The sequence below is a fragment of the Zeugodacus cucurbitae genome, chromosome 4 (genome assembly GCF_028554725.1).
Source record: "Zeugodacus cucurbitae isolate PBARC_wt_2022May chromosome 4, idZeuCucr1.2, whole genome shotgun sequence".
NCBI classification, from domain to species: domain Eukaryota; kingdom Metazoa; phylum Arthropoda; class Insecta; order Diptera; family Tephritidae; genus Zeugodacus; species Zeugodacus cucurbitae.
The window spans coordinates 33,370,476-33,395,049 of record NC_071669.1 but is presented as its reverse complement, the minus strand read 5'-3'; the positions used below and the strand labels follow the sequence as shown (position 1 = coordinate 33,395,049).

Here is a 24,574-nt window from a genome sequence, read left to right as displayed (position 1 = left end):
AGCCAATCGAACAGATTAGTCATTTGTTCAAACAAACAGGCAGCAAATATGGAAAAAACTGCGCTAAAATGTTCTCTAGAGTATTTGTTGCCCTATTCCTTTGGTGGAGATATAATTAAAACATGGCAAAAAAACATATCTATATATATATATTTTGTGCTTTTTTGGCAAAAATTTGTCCTTTCTGCTTTTACCATTGTGTACTCCCAGAATCACTTGAGAGTAGGATATTGCTGATGAAAATACAATATTGATGTCAGGCAATATAATCGGTGACATGTGTTCAAATGTCCAATATCCTCAAGTCGTTAGACGGCACCACGTGCCAAAGATACGTTGCTGGTAAACTTACAAGGCAATCGGTGAATAAGATTCAAACTTGCCAGAACACCGCCCAACGGAAAAATACAGGATGTATCTTATAAAGGAGCATAACGCACCACTCTCCCATAAGTCATTTGATTGAAGCCTCATCGTCTCCAGTAACATAACACATCAAACATCACTCTCTCTTTGGTCCCACCCCGTCGAAACAGCTCGATTCCTCGATCTTCCGTAAGAGGCAATATCACGAGTTGGACAATGAAGTCATTTGCACTATTTTAAAGTGGTATTACGATCAAAGCACCCTGATGGAGTAAGAATCCAATCGAAAACATCTGAGCAGATGTCAAGTTAAAAGGAGTTCGGGGGGAAATAACAAAAATACTGTCGAATTATTTCAAAACAGAACAGACATCTTGATTTCAACTCGTCTATTATCGTCGATTTATACTCTCGTACTATTTTGCACAAATTATAATAGTTTTGTCCACCTAATGATTGTTTATAACACCTAAAACTAAACGAGGTAGAGACTAGTTGAATTCCGGTTGTGTGTCTGTCCGAGAAAGCGTTAACTGGAATAAAAATTACGAAATTTTAAAGAAACTTAGTGTACTTATTACTTGGCGCCTTCAGGAGATTGTAGATGACAAAATCGGTCAATTGCTACCCCCGCAAAGTGTGTTAACTCATAACAAACAAGTAAGGAAGGGCTAAGTTAGGGAGTAACCGAACATTTTATACTCTCGCAATTTATTTATTTAACTTAATATTATATAATACACAATTTGACCTACATATTCGTCATATATATTGTATAAAGTCCATTGAAAGTTGGAAACCCTAATATTAAGTTAGAAGCACCGAGGTCCTCATGTTCGATATATGGGGCCTTGAAAACCTATGGTCCGATTTCGGCGATTTTTAGAAATGGACTGCCACACTATAAATACAGTATTTGTGCAAAGTTTTGCACCGATATCTTCACTAGTGCTTACTTTATATATTGTAAAGTAAACGATTCAGATCATCTTCTAAGTTCTGGTATATAGGAAGTAGGCGTGGTTGTTAAGCGATTTCACAACATATTATTGGGAGGTAAGGAAACTATTACAAACCAAGTTTCATTGAAATCGGTTGAGTAGTTCCTGAGATATGGTTTTTGGCCCATAAGTGGGCGACGCCACGCCCATTTTCCATTTTGTAAAAAAATCTGAGTGCAGCTTCTATCTGCCATTTCTTATGTGAAATTTAGTGTTTCTGACGTTTTTCGTTAGTGAGTTAACCCACTTTTAGTAATTTTCAACCTAACCTTTGTATGGGAGGTGGGCGTGGTTATTATCCGATTTCTTTCATTTTTGGACTGTAAGTGGCTAAAAAAAACGACTGCAGAAAGTTTGGTTTATATAGCTTCATTAGTTTGCGAGATATATATAAATAACCGATTTGGGGGCGGGACCACGCCCTCTTCCCCAAAAAAATTACATCCAAATATGCCCCTTCCTGGTGCGATCCTTTATTCCAAATTTTACTATTATAACTTTATTTATGGCTTAGTTATGACACTTTATGTGTTTTTGGTTTTCGCCATTTTGTGGGCGTGGCAGTGGACCGATTTTGCCCATTTTCGAAAGCAACCCTCTCACGGTCCCAAGGAACATGTGTTCCAAGTTTCATTAAGATATCTAAATTTTTACTCAAGTTACAGCTTGCACGGACGGACGGACGGACAGACGGACAGACAGACATCCGGATTTCAACTCCACTCGTCATCCTGATCATTTATATATATATAGCCCCATATATAACTCTTTTATTTCTTGGTGACACAAACAATCGTTATGTGAACAAAACTATGATACTCTGTGCAACAGGTTGCGAGAGTATAAAAATGCCAAAAGCATAAAATTTTATAATGAAGAGGGTACAGGAAAGCACCACACTAACTTCTAATTATCATGGTTACTGTGTATAGCATGTCTTCGTTGGCATTGTCTGCCATCTCGTACCGAAATCGTAAGTTAGCCCGAAGCCCGATTGAATAATCGTATCTTTCGTAGTGGTCAGTGTGTCTTTATTAAAGCCTCGAGCAATGTCTCCCTGAGCTTACATGAATCAGATATACATACATATGTATCTGCATTATTATCTTTCCCTCTTTAAAAATAACAAAATTCTACTAATAATTATTATTACATCTAATATTTTAAATAATATGTTAATATTAAAATTTTTTTGTGCATAATTTAAATGCTTCTATTTGCTTACATGCATGTGTGCAACATATTCACACATTTGATTGAAAGTGAATTATTTCCTGATTTGACCAAATTCGTTGTTCAAGACAAATATTTGCACTTGGAATTCATTTAAAACAAGTAAGGAAAGGCTAAGTTCGGGTGTAACCGAACATTTTATACTCTCGCAATTTATTGAAGAAATTTTATTAAGATAACGCACAAATTTACCCATAAATTCGGCACAAAGTTTAATAGAATAGCGAAAATCGTCATATATAGATATGAGGGCTGAGGTAATTCCTGAACCGATTTCATTCAATTTCACCAGCAAGGGACACTATATCCAATACAATACGCTTACTTAATTTTGCTAAGATATCACATATTAACCAATACATATATGCATAATAAAGCCCAACGAATTTTTGAAAAACTTATAATTAGGTATATATGAGTTAGGGGATGTTGTAACCCGATTAATAAGTTTTGGAACAGAGACACACTATTGGAAGAAAACAAATTCCTCTGAATTACATTAAATTAGCTGAGAGATTTACCCATATTTTCGGTTAAAATTTAACCTTAGGCGCTGAGTTCAACATGTTCGATATCTGGGGCATTGAAAAGTTATAGTCCGTTTTCGACAATTTTTTCACAAGTGATGCCACAGATCATATACTGTATTTGTGTAATGTTTTATTTCGCTATCATCATTGGTTCCTAATGTATATATTATAAAGTGAAGGATTCAGATGGAATTCAAAATTGAGTTATAAAGAAAGTAGTCGTGATTGTGAACCGATTTCATCCATTTTAAACACATATCATCAGGGTGTCAATAAAATATTATATACCGAATTTCATTGAAATCTGTCGAGTAGTTCCTGAGATATGGTTTTTGACACATAAGTGGGCGATGCCACGCCCATTTTCCATTTTGTAAAAAGATCTGAGTGCAGCTTCCTTCTGCTATCATTTCTGTCCAATTTTGTGTTCGTGACGTTTCTCGTTAGTGAGCACTTTTAGTCATTTTCAACCTAACCTTTGTATGGGGAGTGGGCGTGGTTATTATCCGATTTCTTTCATTTTTGGACTGTATAAGGAAACGGCTAAAAGAAACGACAGCAGAAAGTTTAATTTATATAGCTTTATTTGTTTGCAAGATATATACAAAAAACATATTTGGGGGCGGGGCCACGCCCACTTTTCCAAAAAAATTACATTCAAATGTGCCCCTCCCTAATGCGATCCTATGTTCCAAATTTTATTTTCATAACTTTATTTATGGCTTAGCTCTTTATGTGTTTTTGGTTATCGCCATTTTGTGGGCGTGGCAGTGGTCCGATTCCGCCCATCTTCGAACTTAACCTTCTTATGGTGCCAAGGAACACGTGTTCCAAGTTTCATTAAGATATCTCAATTTTTACTCAAGTTACAGCTTGCACGGACGGACAGACGGACGGACGGACAGACAGACAAACAACCGTTATGTGGACAAAACTATTATACTCTCTTTAGCAAATTTTGTTGCGAGAGTATAAAAAACTGTGGAAATTGAACAGTAAGTAAGTGAAAGTGAATTTGCTTGATTTTCACTCGGGAGTGAATTACAGAACCTGACTGATAATAACAAAATCAAAAATGTAAGCAAATTTGGTCCATATTTTTTGTCTTAGTCCATTGAGCCATCAGTTTATGAAATGGTCCATTTTGAATGCAATAATTTAGGAAATTTACTTTATCCAATAAATGAACAGGGTTTTTTCATTATCGCTTCAATAGCATTCAGTGGCAGCGTTGCTATTTGGTTTCACGACTGTTCTCGAAGTTATCGAATCTGGTAACACTATACCAATATACAATTTGGGAAAAGCTACGCGGTGCGCCAATCAAATTTTAGATTGGGAAAAAATTGGACTTTTTCACGCATTTCACGCAATTTAGTTGTGGAAAGGAAATTGAAATCGTATAACCTAAATTTGTTTTCGCATACGGCAGGGATGAAGACAAAGATCGATAAGATAGCAATAATATACATATGTATATCCTCCTGTTGCTCATCGAAAATTTTCTTAGTGAGGACTCTGTTGAATTTAATGCGGTAAATAATATAATGTTGGCCAAAGAACTCTGTTCTTCGACGAGACAACCTTATTACATTTGTCGGCAAACGATTTTTTTATTTAAAAAAAAAAAGTTAATGCGTATTTCTTTTGTTTTGGAAAGATATGAATAGTGTCAGAACTCGAAAAGTTGATTTTTCAGCAGAGCGGTTCAAAGTTTTCAATTGTCTCTTATTTAGCAAATATAGAAAAAAGCTATAATTTTATTGACTAAACTAGTGACATGTAATATATTAAATAAATGCTAAAAAAGTATGCTAAATCTTTTTCTTAGGAATAGACGTCTTCCGCTCTGAATTATGGCGTTATTTGTGAAAAATATAAATCAAATTCGCTGTCATAAGTTAAATATGTCATTATTGCTGAAAAACAAAATGATAAGAAGTTTTTTTATTTCCTTTTCACCAATATCAATGTAACGTAAAATATGACGTTCTTTCTGAAAAGAAACATGACTAATTCTGGCACAACTGAGATGTGTCGTTATATATAATGCAACATAACCAATGGAATAACGACACATACTTATCTCGACTGTTTATTTTCTACGTATCAGAATGCATTTTTTACACAATATTGACAGTGGTATTACCCACATTTCTGCATACCCAACTTAAAAATCGTGGTTTTGAGTTATGACACTATTCATGTAAATGAGCGATATTTAATTCATTTAATTTTTTTTCTTACACACTCCGCCGCCCTCTTCGGATTCGAATTAGGTTTGGTCCATTTTTACTTTATTTGGTCCATAAATAAAAAGTAAAACGGAAAACGTGGTTATACTATGTTTCTTTGGTACTTAAAGATCAAGTTTTTGTTAATTATCTTGTTCCATCCCATAAATGAAACCGATCATAATTCAAATTAACTGTACCCATCAAATATTTTAACTTACTTCGGTAAGAAGCCGCTTGAGGCCTTCTACCTCATCTTCTCCTGCATTAAGTTCACCTCCGGGAAGCTTGAAAAATGTTGTACCCAGCTGAAGAAGTAATACGTGAGGTAAACCATGTTCATGGACGAGTAGAACACCTTCAACTGAGCGCCGCATACCGATACGATCAAATTCTTCTCGCATCCTTTGAAAGCGAGATGGAACTGATGGATCTTTTTCAAATAATGGTTCTTTTGTTCCAAATGTGTAATTAGTCAAAGGATATCTGAAATGGGATTATGTAAATATGTATATACAGAAATAATATAAAATAAACAAGTAAGGAAACACTAAGTTCGGGAGCAACCGAACATTTTATAATCTCGCTATTTATTGCATAAATAACACATAATTTGACCCATATATTCGGCATAAAGTCCAATAGAATAACAAAAATCATCATACAAAGTTTATGAGGGCTGAGGTAATTCCTCAACCAATTTCACTCATTTTCACCACCAACATACATTTTATCCAAGATTATACGCTCACTTAATTTGGCTCAGATATATCACATTTTTGAACAACCTATAGTTATGTAGATGGGAGATAGGGGAAGTTATGACCCGATTTTAATAATTTTTGGTACAGAGACACACTATTAGAAGAAAAAGATTCCCTTTCAATTAAATTTAAATATCTGAGAGATTTACCGATATTTTCAGTTAAAAATTACCTTAGCCACTGAGTTCTTCATGTTCAATATCCGGGGCTTTGAAAAGTTATAGTCCGATTTCGGAAATTTTTTCACAAGTAGTGCCACATTATGATATGGTCGAGTAGTTTCCGAGATATGGTTTTTGACCCATAAGTGGGCGACGCCACGCCCATTTTCCACTTTGTAAAAAAGTCTGAGTGCAACTTCTTTCTGCCATTTCTCCTGTGAAATTTAGTGTTTTTGATGTTTTCAGTTAGTGAATTAGCGCACTTTTAATATTTTTTAACCTAACCATTGTATGGGAGGTTGGCGTGGTTATTATCCGATTTCAACTATTTCCATGGTATACGGTAGTGTACGGGTAGGTGGGCAACGCCACGCCCACTTCCCCAAAAAATTACACCCAAATATCCTCTGTACCAAAATTTTACTTCCATAACTTTACTTATGGCTTAGTTATGACACTTTATAGGTTTTCGCTTTTGGCCATTTTGTGGTCGTGGCAGTGGTCCGATTTTGTTCGAAAGCAACCCTCTCACGGTCCCAAGGAACATGTGTTCCAAGTTTCATTAAGATATCTCAATTTTTACTCAAGTTATCGCTTGCACGGACAGACGGACAGGATTTCAACTCTACACGTCATGCTGATCATTTTGATATATATAACCCTATATCTAAGCCGTTTATTCCTGGGTGACACAAACAACCGTTGTGTGAACAAAACTATTATACTCTCTTTAGCAACTTTGTTGCGAGCGTACTACCGAGGCCTGAACATTAAAAATGAATCCATTATTAATAAGACAGAATGGGTAAAGTTCGGGTGTAACTGCACATTTTATACGTAATATCGACGACAGAGAAATATTTGCAAATGAATTCAATATTTATTTTCGACAAAACCGTAAATGCATCACTATAATATTTAGTACAGACTTAGTATTTTTAGGTCTTTTGCTACATTTTCATGTCCGAGATATTTAAATAGCACAATTCTGTAATTCATCATATTAATGTGCGGGAAGTCAATATAAATAGCCATAGTTTTTACTTCCTCATAATTCTAATTTGAATTATGAAAGATCTAAAGCGATATAAACTCAAACTAAGGGGCGAATTATAATAGATGAAGTATAAACCAAAGTCTTTAAAGAAGGACATCCAGGGTTGCTGTGGAATCTAATAGTTGTCGGAATCAGAATTCAAACCGACAAAAAATTCTGGTTCTTGTCATGAATTCTGATATTACTGGTTTGATATCCGACTCAGAAATTTTATTGGTTAAATGATCTACTCGGATAGAATATACACATTTTCTTTACGTATGTAGACGAGTTAACTCGGCTAAATAAATGTCAATGTTAAGAACTTGAATCAAAGAATTCGAAAATAAGTGTACTATAAGATGTAGTTATTGTTTGCTAATATTGAAAACAAGTCAAAATTAAAAAAAAAATTTTGCGTAGCAGCCCTCAATTTAATTCAATTCAGAATACACCTCGAGTAGAGTATTGCTTATAGGCTTTATCCATGTAGAATATAACTGTGTAGAAATGAAGCAAAAAAGTAGTATTTAATAGTTTTGTATATGAAATATTATTGGATTCTCATTGAAAATCAAATATCAAAGTTGCAATCAAATATATTTTTTGGTACCCAGGTGTGATCAAATAGTTGACATACTGTATATACAACTTTTTGAACAACTTTTTGAATATATTTCGAAAAAAACAGTATTGTTTTGCTAACGCAGAATGGGTGTCAAAATAGAGTGAGAAAGCTGCTTACTTACCAAACCTTTAATAATTGAATCATGGGTTTGATGTTCGAATCAGTAATTTTATTGGTTTTAGGTGTTATGAAATCCAATTTTATCGGTTTAACGATCAGAAAGAAAACAAGAGCTTCAGGGCCGACAGATTTGAGATATTATGGTCGAATTTATTTTGATTTGCCGTTAACATACTTTGACAAAATATATTTACTATTAAAAGAGAAGATAAGAACGCTAAATAACGTAATTATTGAATTCAACGGAAAAATCAAAATATTCTAAGATGTTCGCAAAATAGGTAATTCAGTTTAGATCATAGAAATATCTAACTTTTTACATAAAAGGTAAACAATATACAGTAGTTTTCCGTAATAAGGAATATTCGTTTTAACGAAAACCGCTTATAACGAACAAGCAAATTTGTTACATTGAGTACCTTAAACAACGAACATCGGTGATTTGTAACTACTCGGTTTAACGAACAACATGAAGAAGACGTATGAAGAAAGAGTAAAAAATCAAATAACATCGAACCAGAATTAACAAGTAACAAGTAAGGAAGGGCTAAGTTCGGGTGTAACCGAACATTTGCAATTTATTTATTTAACTGTATTAATATTAGGAGGATGGAGTCATATGTAGAAGTTCACGTAAGTGAGGAAAGTTTCTGACTGTCATTCACTTGGGAGTGGCCAGGAACGATTCTTTTACATGTGGCTCAAGCAGCTCACAACTTCCGGTCTTAGACCAAGTATCCTCTGGGTAGCCAACAGACATCCGTCTGGAAGTGAGAAGGCGAATCCCGCTTATGCGGTTGTGCGTAGGGCTTGGGACCCACCACATAAAAACGAATAACCAGTGAATAAGAAACACAGCCCTCGGATGAGAAACCCCCCTTTTGATGACGACCACGGCAAACGTATAAAGGACTATTATTTAAGGGCATGCACAAGGAATGTCCGGACCCTTAATTGGGAAGGTGCCTCTGCCCAGCTGGTTGATGGCCTCGTAAGAGTAAAGGCTGACATCACCGCAATCCAAGAAATGCGATGGACGGGACAAGGACGGAAGAAGGTGGGTCCTTGTGACATCTACTACAGCGGCCATATAAAGGAGCGCAAATTCGGTGTGGGATTCGTGGTGGGAGAGAGACTCCGTCGTCGAGTCCTGGCATTCACTCCGGTGGATGAACGTCTAGCCACAATCCGCATCAAAGCGAGGTTTTTCAACATATCGCTGATTTGCGCCCACGCCCCGACGGAAGAGAAGGACGAAGTGATCAAAGATACCTTCTATGAGCGCCTAGAACGTACCTATGAGCGCTGCCCCCGCTACGATGTCAAAATCGTGCTTGGCGATTTCAACGCTAGGGTGAGTAAAGAAGGTGTCTTTGGCACAACAGTCGGAAAATTCAGCCTCCATGACGAAACATCACCAAACGGTCTGAGGCTGATCGACTTCGCCGGGGCCCGAAATATGGTCATCTGTAGTACTAGATTCCAGCATAAGAAAATCCATCAAGCTACTTGGCTGTCCCCGGATCGAATCACTCGCAACCAGATCGATCATGTTGTGATAGATGGACGACATGTCTCCAGTGTTTTTGATGTGCGTACGCTTCGTGGTCCCAACATCGACTCGGACCACTATCTTGTAGCAGCTAAGATACGCACCCGCCTCTGTGTAGAAAAGCGCACACGTCAACAAACACAAGGAAGGTTCGACATCGAGAAGCTGCAATCACAACCGACAGCCGAACGATTTTCTACTCGACTTGCACTCCTGCTCTCTGAGAGCACTCATCAGCATCTCGGTATAAGGGAGCTGTGGGACGGCATATCAAACTCCTTACGTACAGCTGCAACCGAAACCATTGGCTTTCGGAAAAGCCAAAAAAACAGCTGGTATGATGAGGATTGTCGTCTCGCAGTGGAGAGAAAACAGACTGCCTACCTCGCAATGTTGCGATCGACCGCAACACGAGCGGGATGGGAAAGATACCGAGAGCTGAAGAGGGAAGCGAGACGCATTTGCAGAAAAAGAAAGAAAGAGGAAGAAATGGGTGAGTATGAAGAGCTTGACAAGCTGGCCGACAGGAGTAATGCCCGAAAATTTTACGAAAAGATCCGGCGACTAACTGAAGGTTTCAAGACCGGAGCACACTCCTGTAGGAACCCCAGCGGTGATCTAGTGGTTGATGACCAGAGTATACTGTGTTTGTGGAGGGAACACTTATCCAGCCTGTTGAATGGTAGTGAAAGTACAACACCAGGAGATGGCGAACCCGATTCCCCAATCGACGACGATGGAACAGATGTTCCATTGCCCGACCGTGAAGAAATTAGAATAGCAATTACCCGCTTGAAGAACAACAAGGCGGCGGGGGCCAATGGATTGCCGGCCGAGCTATTCAAATACGGCGGCGAAGAGCTGATAAGGTGCATGCATCAGCTTCTTTGCGAAATATGGTCGGAAGAAAGCATGCCCGACGATTGGAATCTCAGTGTACTCTGCCCAATCCACAAAAAGGGAGACCCCACAATCTGCGCCAACTATCGTGGGATAAGCCTCCTTAACATCGCTTATAAGGTTCTATCGAGCGTACTGTGTGAAAGACTAAAGCCCACCGTCAACAAACTGATTGGACCTTATCAGTGTGGCTTTAGACCTGGAAAATCAACAACTGACCAGATATTCACCATGCGCCAAATCTTAGAGAAGACCCGTGAAAAAAGGATCGACACACACCATCTATTTGTCGACTTTAAAGCTGCTTTCGACAGCACGAAAAGGAGCTGCCTTTATGCCGCGATGTCTGAATTTGGTATCCCCGCAAAACTAATACGGCTGTGTAAGTTGACGTTGAGCAACACCAAAAGCTCCGTCAGGATCGGGAAGGACCTCTCCGAGCCGTTCGATACCAAACGAGGTTTCAGACAAGGTGACTCGCTATCGTGCGACTTCTTTAACTTGATGCTGGAGAAAATTATAAGAGCTGCAGGGCTAAATAGAGAAGGTACAATCTTCTACAAGAGTGTACAGCTACTGGCGTACGCCGATGATATCGATATCATTGGTAACAACACCCGCACCGTTAGTTCTGCTTTTTTCCGCCTGGATAAGGAAGCGAAGCGAATGGGTCTGGTGGTGAACGAGGACAAGACGAAATATCTCCTGTCATCAAACAAACAGTCAGCGCATTCGCGTCTTGGCTCCCACGTCACTGTTGACAGTCATAACTTTGAAGTTGTAGATAATTTCGTATACCTAGGAACCAACATTAACACCGATAATAATGTCAGCCTTGAAATCCAACGCAGAATCACTCTTGCCAACAGGTGCTACTATGGACTGAGTAGGCAATTGAAAAGTAAAGTCCTCTCTCGACGAACAAAAACTAAACTCTAAAAGTCCCTCATCATTCCCGTCCTACTTTATGGTGCAGAAGCGTGGACGGTGTCAACATCCGATGAGACGGCACTAGGAGTTTTCGAGAGAAAGGTTTTGCGGAAGATTTACGGTCCCTTAAACATTAGCAACGGCGAATACCGCAGAAGATGGAATGATGAGCGTATGTGTTGTTCGACGACATAGACATAGTCCAGCGAATAAAAAGACAGCGGCTACGCTGGCTAGGTCATGTTGTTCGAATGGATGAAAGTGCCCCAGCTCTGAAAGTTTTCGATGCAGTACCCGCTGGTGGAAGCCGAGGAAGAGGGAGACCTCCACTCCGGTGGAAGGACCAGGTGGAGAAGGACCTGTCTTCACTTGGTATTACCAATTGGCGCCAAACCGCCAAAAGGAGAGATGCGTGGCGCACTGTTGTGGACTCGGCTATAACCGCGTAAGCGGTTTCTACGCCAGTTAAGTATGTAAGTAACAGAGAACGGCATTTGCTCAACGCGCTCAACAGCCGAATAATCACACTGTTCGGATCAGCCGATCAAACTTGCCTGAGCTCACATTTTCGTTGTTGATTTTAAATTCACTCGTCTGTGTGCGATTTTTTTTTTTCACTCCGAGTTTGTTCGGCTGGTGTTCAATATAATGATTTCGGGCGCTTGCTCATTCGGTTCAACAATCATTGTTTTGAACAAGAACAACACTCAACTCGCAAAAATCAACTCGTATGATTTTACTCATGCGCGCAGCAAGCGGCACTTTTTCTGCACAGATGAAATGTGAGAAGAAGAACAAGACAAGCTACAACAACAAACTGCATAGAAATTGTTACGGTACATGCAATCGTAACGCTTACATCGTGACGTCTTGTCACTAATTGTTTACTCATAATCGATCAACTCAAATTGAACCGAATGATGCTTTCGTCAACACAGGCTCATTTTATTGAACGCTGACTTTTGTTCAGTGAGTTGAATTGAGTGAGAAATTTTGAACCGAGGACTCAAAATCCAAAGAATGATGTGTACGGCAAATTGAGTTGATTTTTACTCATCACTCTGTTTTTTTCAGTGAGTTGAGTTGAATGAAAAAGTTCGTGTATGAGTAAATCAAGAAAATAGTGATTTTTGCAGTTCTCTGGTAAGTAAATAATATTATATAATACACAATTTGATCCACATATTCGTCATATATATTGTATAAAATCCATTGAAAGTTGGAAACCCTAATATTAGGTTAGAAGCACCGAGGTCCTCATGTTCTATATATGGGGCCTTGAAAACCTATGGTCCGATTTCGGCGATTTTTAGAATGGGGCTGCCACACTATAAACGTAGTATTTATCCAAAGTTCTGTTCCTATATCTTCACTAGTGCTTACTTTATATATTGTAAAGTAAACGGTTCAGATCGTCTTCAAAGTTCTGGTATATAGGAAGTAGGCGAGGTTGTGAACCGATTTGGCCTATTTTCACAACATATCATTGGGAAACAAGGAAACTATTACAAACCAAGTTTTCGGTGGAGTAGTTTCTGAGATATGGTTTTTGACCCATAAGTGGGCGACGCCACGCCCATTTTTCATTTTGTAAAAAACTCTGAGTGCAGCTACCATCTGCCATTTCTTATGTGAAATTTAGTTTTTCTGACGTTTTTCATTAGTGAGATACTTTACTTTTAGTAAACCTAACCTTTGTATGGGAGGTGGGCGTGGTTATTATCCGATTTCTTTCATTTTTGAACTGTATTAAGAAGTGGCTAAAAAAACGACTGCAGAAAGTTTGGTTTATACATCTCTATTGGTTTGCGAGATATGTATAAAAAACCAATTTGGGGGCGGGCCAACACCCACTTCCCCAAAAAAATTACATCCAAATATGCCCCTTCATAGTGCGATCCTTTGTACCAAATTTTATTTCCATAGCTTTATTTATGGCTTAGTTATGAAGCTTTATGTGTTTTCGGTTTTCGACATTTTGTGGGCGTGGTAATGGTCCGATTTTCGAAATTAACCTTCTTATGGTGCCAAGGAATACGTCTTCCAAGTTTCATTAAGATATCTCAATTTTTACTCAAGTTACAGCTTGCACGGACGGACGAACAGACAGACATCCGGATTTGAACTTTTCTCGTCACCCTGATCATTTTGATATATATAACCCTATATCTAACTCGTTTAGTTTTAGGACTTACAATCAACCGTTATGTGGACAAAACTATAATACTCTCGTAGCAACTTTGTTGCGAGAGTATAAAAATAATACTTGAAAAAATTCAAAAGAAATGTGCAAATTGAAAAAATGTTGAATTTTATAAAAAAGTTTAAAATTATTGATCAGCACCAAATATAAGTATAAGTGTCAGAATTGGTCCATTTTGGAAGAATTCAGCTGATTTGAGTTGATTTGTTAAGGTTTTTAATTGTTTAACAAATAATTTATAAAACAATTTATTAAACTGCAATTTACGGATATTTAACTCATTTTTATTGAAAAAAATACCTCTAAGTGAGTACTCGCATTAACGAATAATTCGATATAACGAACAGGTCTGACAATTAATGTGTTCGTTATTTCGGAAAACTACTGTATATGTATTAGGGCTCTAAAAATTATTAGATTAACCTGTAAACCGATTATTCGATTATCCTGTTAGTAACAGAATATTAACCGGTTAGCACTATTCGATTAGTCGCGATGTTACGAATATTCGAATAGTCTTTCTTCTGCGGTTAATCAAATAGTTATACTGTCACTATTCAAATAAATCAAAATTGTTTGAAATCCAAACAGCCTTTGATTTTTAAAGTTTCCGCATTCCAGCCACTTTATCAGAATCAGAGAGGACGTTCTCCGTTGCTGGAAACATTGTGACACGACGTAGTAGCTGCTTGCAACCAACAAACCTTCCTTATATCAAAATAGATGTTTTATGAAAAACTGATTTAGTGCATTCGCCCAGTTGGAACGGTTAAAAACTATTTTGTCACTACTTAATGGTTCCCGTGAAATCATTGTTATTTTTTGCATTTTAAAGCAAGTTTTTTGTTAGTTTTAATGTTTCATTTTTTTCAATAAAAATAAGAAAATTAATTAACTTGCACTATTCGAATACTCGACAACGAACGGTTAACCGAATAGTCGAAAATGAGCGGTTAATTGAATAGTCGATGAGTGACGACTATCCGAATAGTGCAAACCGAATATTATTATTCGAATAATGCCTTATACGGTTAATTCGATTACTCGAATACCAAGAGCTCTAATCTAATGTATACTTAAATACAGTAGAATCCGTTTATTATGACTCCGCCTATATTGACCAACTGGTTACTATGACGTAATTACCCTACGAAGTTTGGTTTTCATATAAAATTCTGTATAAAAAAGTCGGATATAATGACTTCGCTTACAGTGACATGTCGCTTATTATGACCCATTTTTAATAAATTATGTCCGGTTAGAATGACTGACATGATTATTTACACCTCCCGCAATGTTCGTTGATTCCCGACGCCGTTCGGCACGTGGCTCGTTTTTGTTTTGAGTCTCAGTGAGTAATTGACACTTGAACGTCACGCATTCTTGTTTGTTTGTTACTGTGAAAAAATGTCATCACAACGACGTAAAGCATTTACAATTGAGGAGAAGGGTGCAATAATATGCAGATTAGAAAATGGAGAATCTAACGCATGTCTCGCAAAGGAATTTGGCGTGGGTCATTCGACAATCTCAATGATTTTTAAAAACAAGAACCGCATTAAGCAATCGTTCAATTCAAATGTTTTGAAACCGAAGAGGCTTCGAAAATCACGACAAGAAAATGTTGATGAAGCATTAACTCAGTGGTTTAAAAACTTGAGAAACAAAGGAATACCTGTCAGCGGCCCTATGCTACAGGAAAAGGCAAATGGTTTTGCCGCGCGTTTTGGTATTCTCGACTTCCATTGTTCTGCAAGCTGGATTAGTCGTTTTAAAGTTCGACATAACATTGAGGCGGGAAAAATTGTCGGTGAATCTTCGTCTGTTGATCAAAATTCAACAACAAACTGGTTGATATCTGTGTGGCCGAATTTACGAAGACAATTTTCTGATGATGAGATATTTAATGCTGATGAAACCGGAATTTTTTACAAATTAATGCCGGATAAAACTTTAAAATTTAAAGGTGAAAATTGTAGTGGAGGTAAGTTGTCGAAAGATAGAATAACTGTCATGGTAGCAACTAATATGAGTGGCACAGAGAAAAAGAAATTGCTCATTATTGGAAAGTCACAAAAACCAAGATGTTTTAGAAGTGTCAAATCATTACCTGTCGATTATGCTAACAATCGTAAAGCTTGGATGACGTCAGAACTTTTTGAAAAATGGCTTCGTGATTGGAATCGTGATTTGGTGAAGAAGAAGAAGAAAATTCTATTGCTGGTTGATAATTGCCCGGCGCATCCAAATGTATAACACTTGCTTTCCTTCCGCCGAATACAACATCAGTACTGCAGCCAATGGATCAGGGAATAATACGATCACTCAAAACGAATTTTAGGAAGAACCTAGTGCTCAAAATGATTAGCTGTCTTGATGCTAATGAAAACAACTCTTCTACAAAAATAACGGTGCTAGATGCAATTCTGATGGTTAATGATGCCTGGAATAAAATGTCACAAAGTACCATTCGTAACTGTTTCAAACATGCAGGATTCATTGAAAGCCACGACGGTTTACCTATTCAAATATCAGAACATGAATTCGATGAAGAAGATGACATTCCTTTATCTTTGTGGTCAGATTCTTTAGCAGCACCGGAAATGTGGGAAGATTATGTTGACGTCGATAGCGCTCTCCTCACATCCGAAGAACTCAACGATGAAAATATCGTACAGAACATTAGTGCTAAGAAACAACTCGAAAGTGATGGGGAAGAGGAAGTCGAGGAAGAACCATTACCTACCGCAGAAGAGGCATTAAAAGCTGCAGAATTATTATCACGATTTGTTCACAGCAATATTGAAAATGATAATTTCACCATAGCTATGTCTTCTATACACAATAGTATTAGAGACTGTTTTTACAATAAAATGAAAAAAAACAAAAGCAGACAAAAATTACAGATTACTTACAGTAAAATATACACTTGTATGTGTTATAATGTGCTGATTACGTACAATTTTTCGATTTTATATGTATGTATACATATTTAATTACTATGTTTCTGTATTAAAGTACTTAAGTACATACATATTTACATAAAAAAGTTTTTCATTTCAAAAAACGCTTTGTATGACGTCCGCTTATTATGACGTGTTTGTCAATTCCTTTCGATGTCATAATAACCGGATTCTACTGTATGTATAATTTTACATAAAACTAAATACTAAAACTTTCCTTTTGTCGTTTGCGCTACTTGCATTGCCAAATAAAATATAAAAATAATTTCTCATTTTAATTCTATTTTAATTAAAATTCCAAAAAAATTGTCTTGTTGCAAATTCGTTTTTACTTGTTACCTAAAATTACAATAAATCTGATTATATGACAAATAATCACATTTCTTTGGTAAATTTTGAAGAGATAATAAATTTTACTTTGGGAGTAAATATGACTTATTATTTTATGAAACAAGTCGGCCAAAGTGAAATATTACTTCTGTAGTCCATTTTGTTAACAATTACAAGTGTTCCTTGTAATATCAGCAAAAATCTGGATCGGATTCTGATATAAATAAATTGAAAAAATATATTTTGAGTAGTTACAATGGCATAATTACAATATTCTCTAGAGAGAATATGTTAGAGATGCGTGTAAAGCAAGAGCTTCGAAATCTCCATATTTGGGATCTAAGAAACGGACTCTTTTCACAAACAATATCCAGTTTAAAGTTTATGGAAAATCATCGAAATTATACGAAGAGAATAAAATCGGACAAATTTTCTTTAATTTTTACAATATAGAACAGATTTATCAAAAATAGTCAGGTTTCTTACAAGTATGTTCTATAACACAGTATAAATGGGAACCATCAATACCTCTATATTGTGAAACGATGCCGCCGTAGTTAACATTTCTCAGAAAATTGTAATTGCGTAGTAATTATAGGACGAACAAAATTTATTCAACTAAATTATTGATGTCCGAAATCCAAGCGAAGGAAAATCTTTCCAAATTTGATTATGTAAGCAAATAAAACTAACAATATGTGTATTAAATTTAATACATATATATGCGAACAAGTAAGAAAAGGCTAAGTTCAGGTGCAACAGAACATTTTATAATCTCGCAATTTATTGATATAGTTTTATTAAAATAACACACAACCATCATATATAGTATATGAGGGCTGAAGTAATTCATGAACCGATTTCACTCATTATTTGCTCACTTAATTTGGCTAAGATATTATCCGATTTATAAGGTATTAAGCCAATCGTATTTTTGAAAAACCTATAATTAGGTATATGGGAGCAAGGGGAAGTTATGACCCGATTTTAACAATTTTTGGTACAGAGACACGCTATTAGAAGAAAATATTCCCTCTGACTTAAATTAAGATATCTGAGAAATTTACCGATATTTTCGGTGAAAAATTAGCCTAAGGCACTGAGTTCTTCATATTCGATATCCAGGGCATTGAAAAGTTACAGTCCGATTTCGACTATTTTTTCACAAGTTATGTCACAGATCACATACAGTATTTGTGCAAAGTTTCCTTCCGCTATCTTCATTGGTTCGTTATGTATCTACTACTGAACCGATTTGAAAAATTCTTTCACCGTTGGAAAGCTATACTATCCCTGAGTGACATAGGCTATATTTAATTTAAAAAAAGGGTTCCTTTTCAAAACTCCGATAATGTAAAAAAATATACCAAAAAACTTTCTTTGATCGCGAATGCTGCGAAAACGATTGAAGATATAACAAAGTGATGTACTACAATTTTGTAAAACTTATCACTATCTACAAAAAACGTCGCGACATCATATCTCTAACTATTATAGTTTTGTCACAATAAGCGATTTTATATAAAAAAATTAATTCAAATACCACTACTTGAAAAGGCTCTTTATTTATACCTTAGTATTAATCCTTATCGAAATAAATGATTTATTATTTAAGATCGCTTCAAAACCTTTATATAACTTTTTGAATTATTATATTCTAACATTCCATTCAAAAGATATCACGAGTGAAAAATTTTGAAATTTTTCGGCGGCTGTAGAGTTGTAGGCGTCACTCGGGCACGGAGGTACGGGAGGGAGGTTAAGATCACTCGCGCGGTCGATTCCCTACTGAATGGTCCTGTGCGGAATTAAAAAAAATTGTCGCTTGATAATAATATAATATAAAAATGAATTGCTGTTCGTTTGTGCCGCAAAAAAACGAGAACGGCCAAACCGATCTGGCTAATTTTAGTCTTGAAATATTCGTGGAAGGCCAGAAAAAGATTAGAAAGTGAGTAAATATGAAAAAATTGGGAGGAAGATAATAATAAGAGAATTTTATTCGAGTTGGCAAGAAACATATAAAAAGAGAAAACAAAAAAAAAATATTTTGAAGGTTATCATTGTTGCTTTGTTAAAAAAAATTGTTATAGTTCAATTGTATAAGGTTGTGTCGATAGCCCAAAACAATTTGTAACAAATAAGGAAAGGCTATGTTCGGGTCCAACCAAACATTTTATCCTCTCGCAATTTATTGATGTAATTTTATTAAAATAACACACAATTTGACCTATATATATTCGACATAAAGTCCAATATAAAATCATCATATATAGTATATGAGGGCTGATGTAATTCCAGAACCAATTTCACTCATTTTCACTACCAAGGTTAACGGATATAGGGGCAAATTGGCACCTGTTAGTAGGCAAACAAACGGCACATTCGGCCTTGAAATTACTCCTAAATTGCAAATGAACGAAACACCAGTCGGCAAAATCGTCAAAAATATCGCTATAATGAAAATTTTCAAAATATTCAAGAAGTCGCTGGAGGTACTGCACAGGACTTTAAAAGATCTTGATTGTCGATGAACGTTTTTGGTGGAGCCAGGATTCTGTTAGCAGGTGATTTACGCCAGACTCTTCTAATTATTCCTGGATCAACTGTTACTGACGGGCTAATCGCATGCCCAAAATCATTTAATTTGTGGCGACACATAAAGAATCGCCAATTCACAACTAACATATGAGTGTTTTTGCAACAATATCAAATTGCGATTGTAGAAGTATTTGGCAGTTGACACCTCGATGGATTAATAGCATTTCCAAAAGATTTCTGTCACTTCATTGACTCGAAAGAGAAGTTTTTCCTGACATGAAACCTCAATATGATAACCATAAATGACTGATTGAGTGACCTATATTGGTGGTAAAAAAAAAGATATCGATGATCTTAATGCGACAATTTAGAATTTTGGTCCAAGAGAGTTGAAACAGCTACAAACCAGGATGAGGTAGTCAATCATCCCAAACTATTTAAAATTGCCTGTACTTTGCAATTAAAAGTAGTCTGAGTTGTAATCATGCTGCGTAACATAAATCAACCTCGAGTAATCAATATCGTCGCTGAAGCCAAGATTGGACCAACTTAATTTTATGTATACCTTAGCCACAAAAACGTGTGGCCGGGTCTGCTAGTATATTATAAAGAAAAGGATTGAGATGTATTTCAAAATTTAGTTATATGGGAAGTAGTCGTAGTTGTTAACCGATTTCACCCTTTTTCCACATGTCATCAAGGTGTCAAAAAGATGTTATATATCGAATTTCATTGAAATCAAGTAGTTCCCGAGAAATGGTTTTTGACCCATAAGTGGGCGACGCCACGCCCTTTTTTAATCTGTGTGCAGCTTCCATCTGCCATTTCATCTGTAAAATTTAGTGTTTCTGATGCTTTTCATTTAGTGAGTGCGTTAACTTTTAGTAATTTTCAACCGAACCTTTGTATGAGAGGCGGGCGTTGTTATTATCTGATTTTATCTATTTTTATGGTATGTAATGGGGTACGTAAGGGAAACGACTGCAAAAAGTTTGCTTTACATAAATTAACGATGGACATGAGCTAAACTGTGAAAATAGTCGACAGCATTTCTCCAGTTACTTGTAAAGAAATTAAATCTACCAAAGAATTGTATAAAAAAATGTAAACATTGTAAAACATAAATCGTTCCATCGCTTTGGAAAGTATCTGAAGTTATTATGATACCTAAGCCGGGTAAACCACTACATGAGTCACATCTTACAGGCCAATATCGCATGTTACCCAAACAATATTGCTTCCTACCTAAAAGACAGATACTTTCGCATAAAACAAGAGGATGTATACTCAAACTTGCAACCGATAGAAGCGGGTGTTTCCAAGGGAAGCGTGTTGGGGCCAATGCTCTACTTGCTTTTTACAAGTGATATCCCCACTGACTCAAGTTATGTGACAGCGACATTTGCGGATGACACAGCCCTGTTAGCAGCAGGAGAGTCAACCACAATATCTACCCTTCGAGTACAAACAGCAATCAATGCAATTACTAAATGAGCATCCAAGTTGAGCATTAAATTAAACGATTCCAAATCAATGCACGTAGATTTTACTTTACAAAAAACCATCATACCATCCCATTTATATAAATTGTACTGGTATACCATATCACAATAACTTTACTGTCGTTAAAAAGATAAAAGCCATAAATATAATACATAGCATCTAACGACATTCATAACAGTAAGGCATTTCGCGCAGGGTACTTGGGCAAAGTGCCACAGCCATTCGCGATGTTCATTCGTTGCTGGTTCGACAACGCCTAAAAGATAGAGCGTAAGCGTACGTGTGTTCTGAGTCGGCACTGCTTGGCACAATCTAGAACCGAAGTACAGGTTAATGTACAGATACATTTTGCACTCATTTGGACATAATATTTGTGGCCATTTAGCCACGAACTAGCAGTTTTTTTTTTACAAGTTGTATATGGTTTTCCTTTTTTAATAGCGGCAGTTTAAGTTTTATTGACAAAATTTATTCGCCATGGGAGCACCTGGCTGATGAATTTCGCAGTAACGTACTATAGTGCTATCGCCGGCAATGCAATTTTTTGCTTTCGCTCAGACACGTTTTCCCTAATTTTTTTATTTTTTTTTAATTTCCCGATCCATTGTCCCTGTCATTTACATGTGATACTGAAGAGTCAAATACAGTTTATTTTGAGGGCAACTGCAAAATACCAAAAAAAATTAAAAAAATTGAAAATAATCACTATTTTCTTCTCATTTCAATGACAGATGATATGAGGGGCAAAATTTTATATTTAAAAAAATAATAGTTTGAAAATTTGGTATGTTATTTTTTGTTTTTATGCATATTTCTTCTAATTCAAATATACATATCTAATTTTTTCTATTAACTGTTTTTCATTAACAGCAATAATATAAATACACATGCCAGAAGAAAGGTCGCTTGCTTAAATACATTTTTGATATTAAGAAAGATCACAATATTAATTTGAAAACCGATATTGAGGATAAAAGAAAAAATTGAAGAAGAATGGACACTAATGCGAATATCTGGAAACTATAAATTTCCTCCGGCTACAATCTATACTACTATTATAAAGAGGAAAGATTTGTATGTATGTTTGTAATGAATGAAGTCAAAAACTACTGCGCCGATTTTAAAAATTATTTTACCATTGGAAAGTTACATACACCCCGAGTAACATAGGCTATATCTTTGGCAAGAATCTCAACTTTCTGGAAATAGTTCCCATATCAAAAAGACTCAGTAATAGAGAAACTTAATCTGAATCTGAAAATCGCCTTGCAAGTTATTTTCATCGCATCGCAATCGCGTGCCAGAGTCAAGTAAGTAAGTAGGGCGTCGAACTCTGAGCGTTCCCGCCGCCTTCATAATCAGAGAGAAAGTCATCGGACATCAAAAACTAGAGGTCGTAATCAAGTTTTAGCTCATTGCAAATAAAATATAATTTCATGTTCGAATTTTCCTTTTACTTTTTTAAAATGAACCCACACAAGAAACGGGAAAGTACATAAATATGTATATAAGTATGTAAAAGCTTATCACTTTTGAAATGTTTGTTTAAACCCGTGCGAAGCCGAAGCGGTCTGCCAGTTATATATATTCTTAATCTGGAGAATATCCTCTATAGGCATTCGACCATACCCATTTTAACCACAATTTGTGAGATCATATCGCTCATTTACTTGAATAGTGTCACAACTCAAAAAAGTCGATTTTTCTAGAGGTGTCAAATATAGAAAAATGCCATCAGTTTATTGACAAATCTAGTGGCCTGTAATATATTAAATACAATGTTGAGCATAAATGGACTAATGCTTTTCCTTGGGCATAAATGTAACAACTTTTGAATTATGTAGCTATTTGTGAAAAATATATATCAATTTCGCCGTCATAAGTCAAATGTGTCATTTTTGCTGAAAAAAGCAATATGAAAGATTTAATTAATTTTTCACCAATATCGTTGTAATACAACAAAATGTGTCTTTCTTTCAGAAAAGAAAATCAAATTCAACTTTTCACAATATGTGTTGGAAGACAAAATACGTCGTTATTTCGTAAAAAAATATATATGTAACTAATTCTGGCACAACTGAGAAGTGTCGTTATTGTGGTTAAAAACTAATGCAACATAACAAGTTTAAGGTCGGCTATTTATATTTGAAAACAAATCCCGACCCTAAGTGTATTAACTTTGAATACACTTTAGCCCGACCTATAAAAGACTCCCAAACCTTTTATATGACCTCTAACTTCTGATTAAAAGTCGTTTTCGGTACACTGATGCTCAGAACATTTTATGCAAAAATCCACGGGAACTCTTTAGATATTTGGGTATTTACCCGCTTCTGTAAAATTGTTTAATGCATTTAGCTTTGGAATATGTTTTCCTTTAGATGGAATATCAGTTCCAGTATTTACAACATTGAATTCAATTAAATTTAATTATAATGTCGTGGATAATCACTGTTATTTTCAAAACGTATTACACATAATATCTATTTGATAATTAACACTACTTTTAACTCTATACTGTATTCAGATTACTGAAATTAAATGTCATAATGAATAATCTCTATGCCTTTACTAATATTTTACTTCTGACAATGCTGTAAACTTATACAATATGATATATTTCAACTTCGTTAACGATGGATCATAATTTGACGAATAATAGTACACAAATTTCTGCATTAATAATATCCTACTACAATGATTAATATACATGTATTTTATTAAAGTGCGTAATAATAATTTATTTCTTGCGAATAAAAACAAAATGATTCTGAAATACATAGAAGCAGACTCTTATCGTTTAAACTATGAATGTCATTGTTAATACTCACAAGTTTATTGTCCTGTTTATAGCCAAACACTGTCCAGCCGTGTACTTCTGCAATCCATTATTTACATTTCCGTCTACTTGTCCCTGACTGCTGCGCCTGGGCCAACCCGTTCCCGATTTATTTGAGACCTGCGCCATTGAAAACTAATAATAATTTATAATTTGTAAGATCTACAAAATATGCAAAAAAAACATGCACTCTATAATATATTGGCAAAACTTAGCGTCTGAACGAAACTAATGGTGCTGCCGTACTCTTGTTACAGTATTTGAGTGGATAATTATTATCGATAACTCTTAGACCCCTTTCACAGAGGCAATTTTTGTCGCGGCAATTCTTAGTTTTATATGAGAGGGGGCGACGAGCAGAGGAGAATCGAGCCGAGTCTGCTGTGTTCAGGCAACACGCTTTGTCTTCTTATTCGTAACAGTTCGCTGCTACGTAACAGTGTTGCATTTTCACACATTTTAAAATTAATGTTTACAATATATTTGAAAATTTGAATTTAATCATTTAATTTTGTATGTAATTTGCAAATACATATAGAAATATGCATAATATAATTAAAATGTGCTAGATAATTGAGAATAACGATAAAAATTAGTTAATATATATATAATATATTTTAATGCTTGGAAATGATGCGTACAAGAAGTTGAGAAAATTATATGAAAGAGAATGACAGAAAAACACGAACAGAGTGTTCGAACAAGAATTGCTCGTGTAAACGCAAGGGGTGAGAACAAAA

At 35.9% G+C, this 24,574-nt stretch overlaps 1 protein-coding gene across 1 annotated transcript in view; it reads right to left on the bottom strand.

Annotated features, from left to right (window-relative positions):
• Nucleotides 1-24,086, bottom strand: part of LOC105218662 (cleavage and polyadenylation specificity factor subunit 5) — a 29,366-nt gene extending 5,280 nt beyond the window's left edge. The window contains exons 1-2 of the mRNA XM_011194385.3: nucleotides 23,827-24,086; nucleotides 5,586-5,850 (exon numbers count right to left, since the gene is read on the bottom strand). Coding sequence (XP_011192687.1) covers nucleotides 5,586-5,850; nucleotides 23,827-23,963 — 402 coding nt within the window. The 5' untranslated portion in view covers nucleotides 23,964-24,086. The remainder of the gene's footprint in view (nucleotides 1-5,585; nucleotides 5,851-23,826) is intronic.
• Between the last annotated feature and the right edge of the window lie 488 nt (nucleotides 24,087-24,574).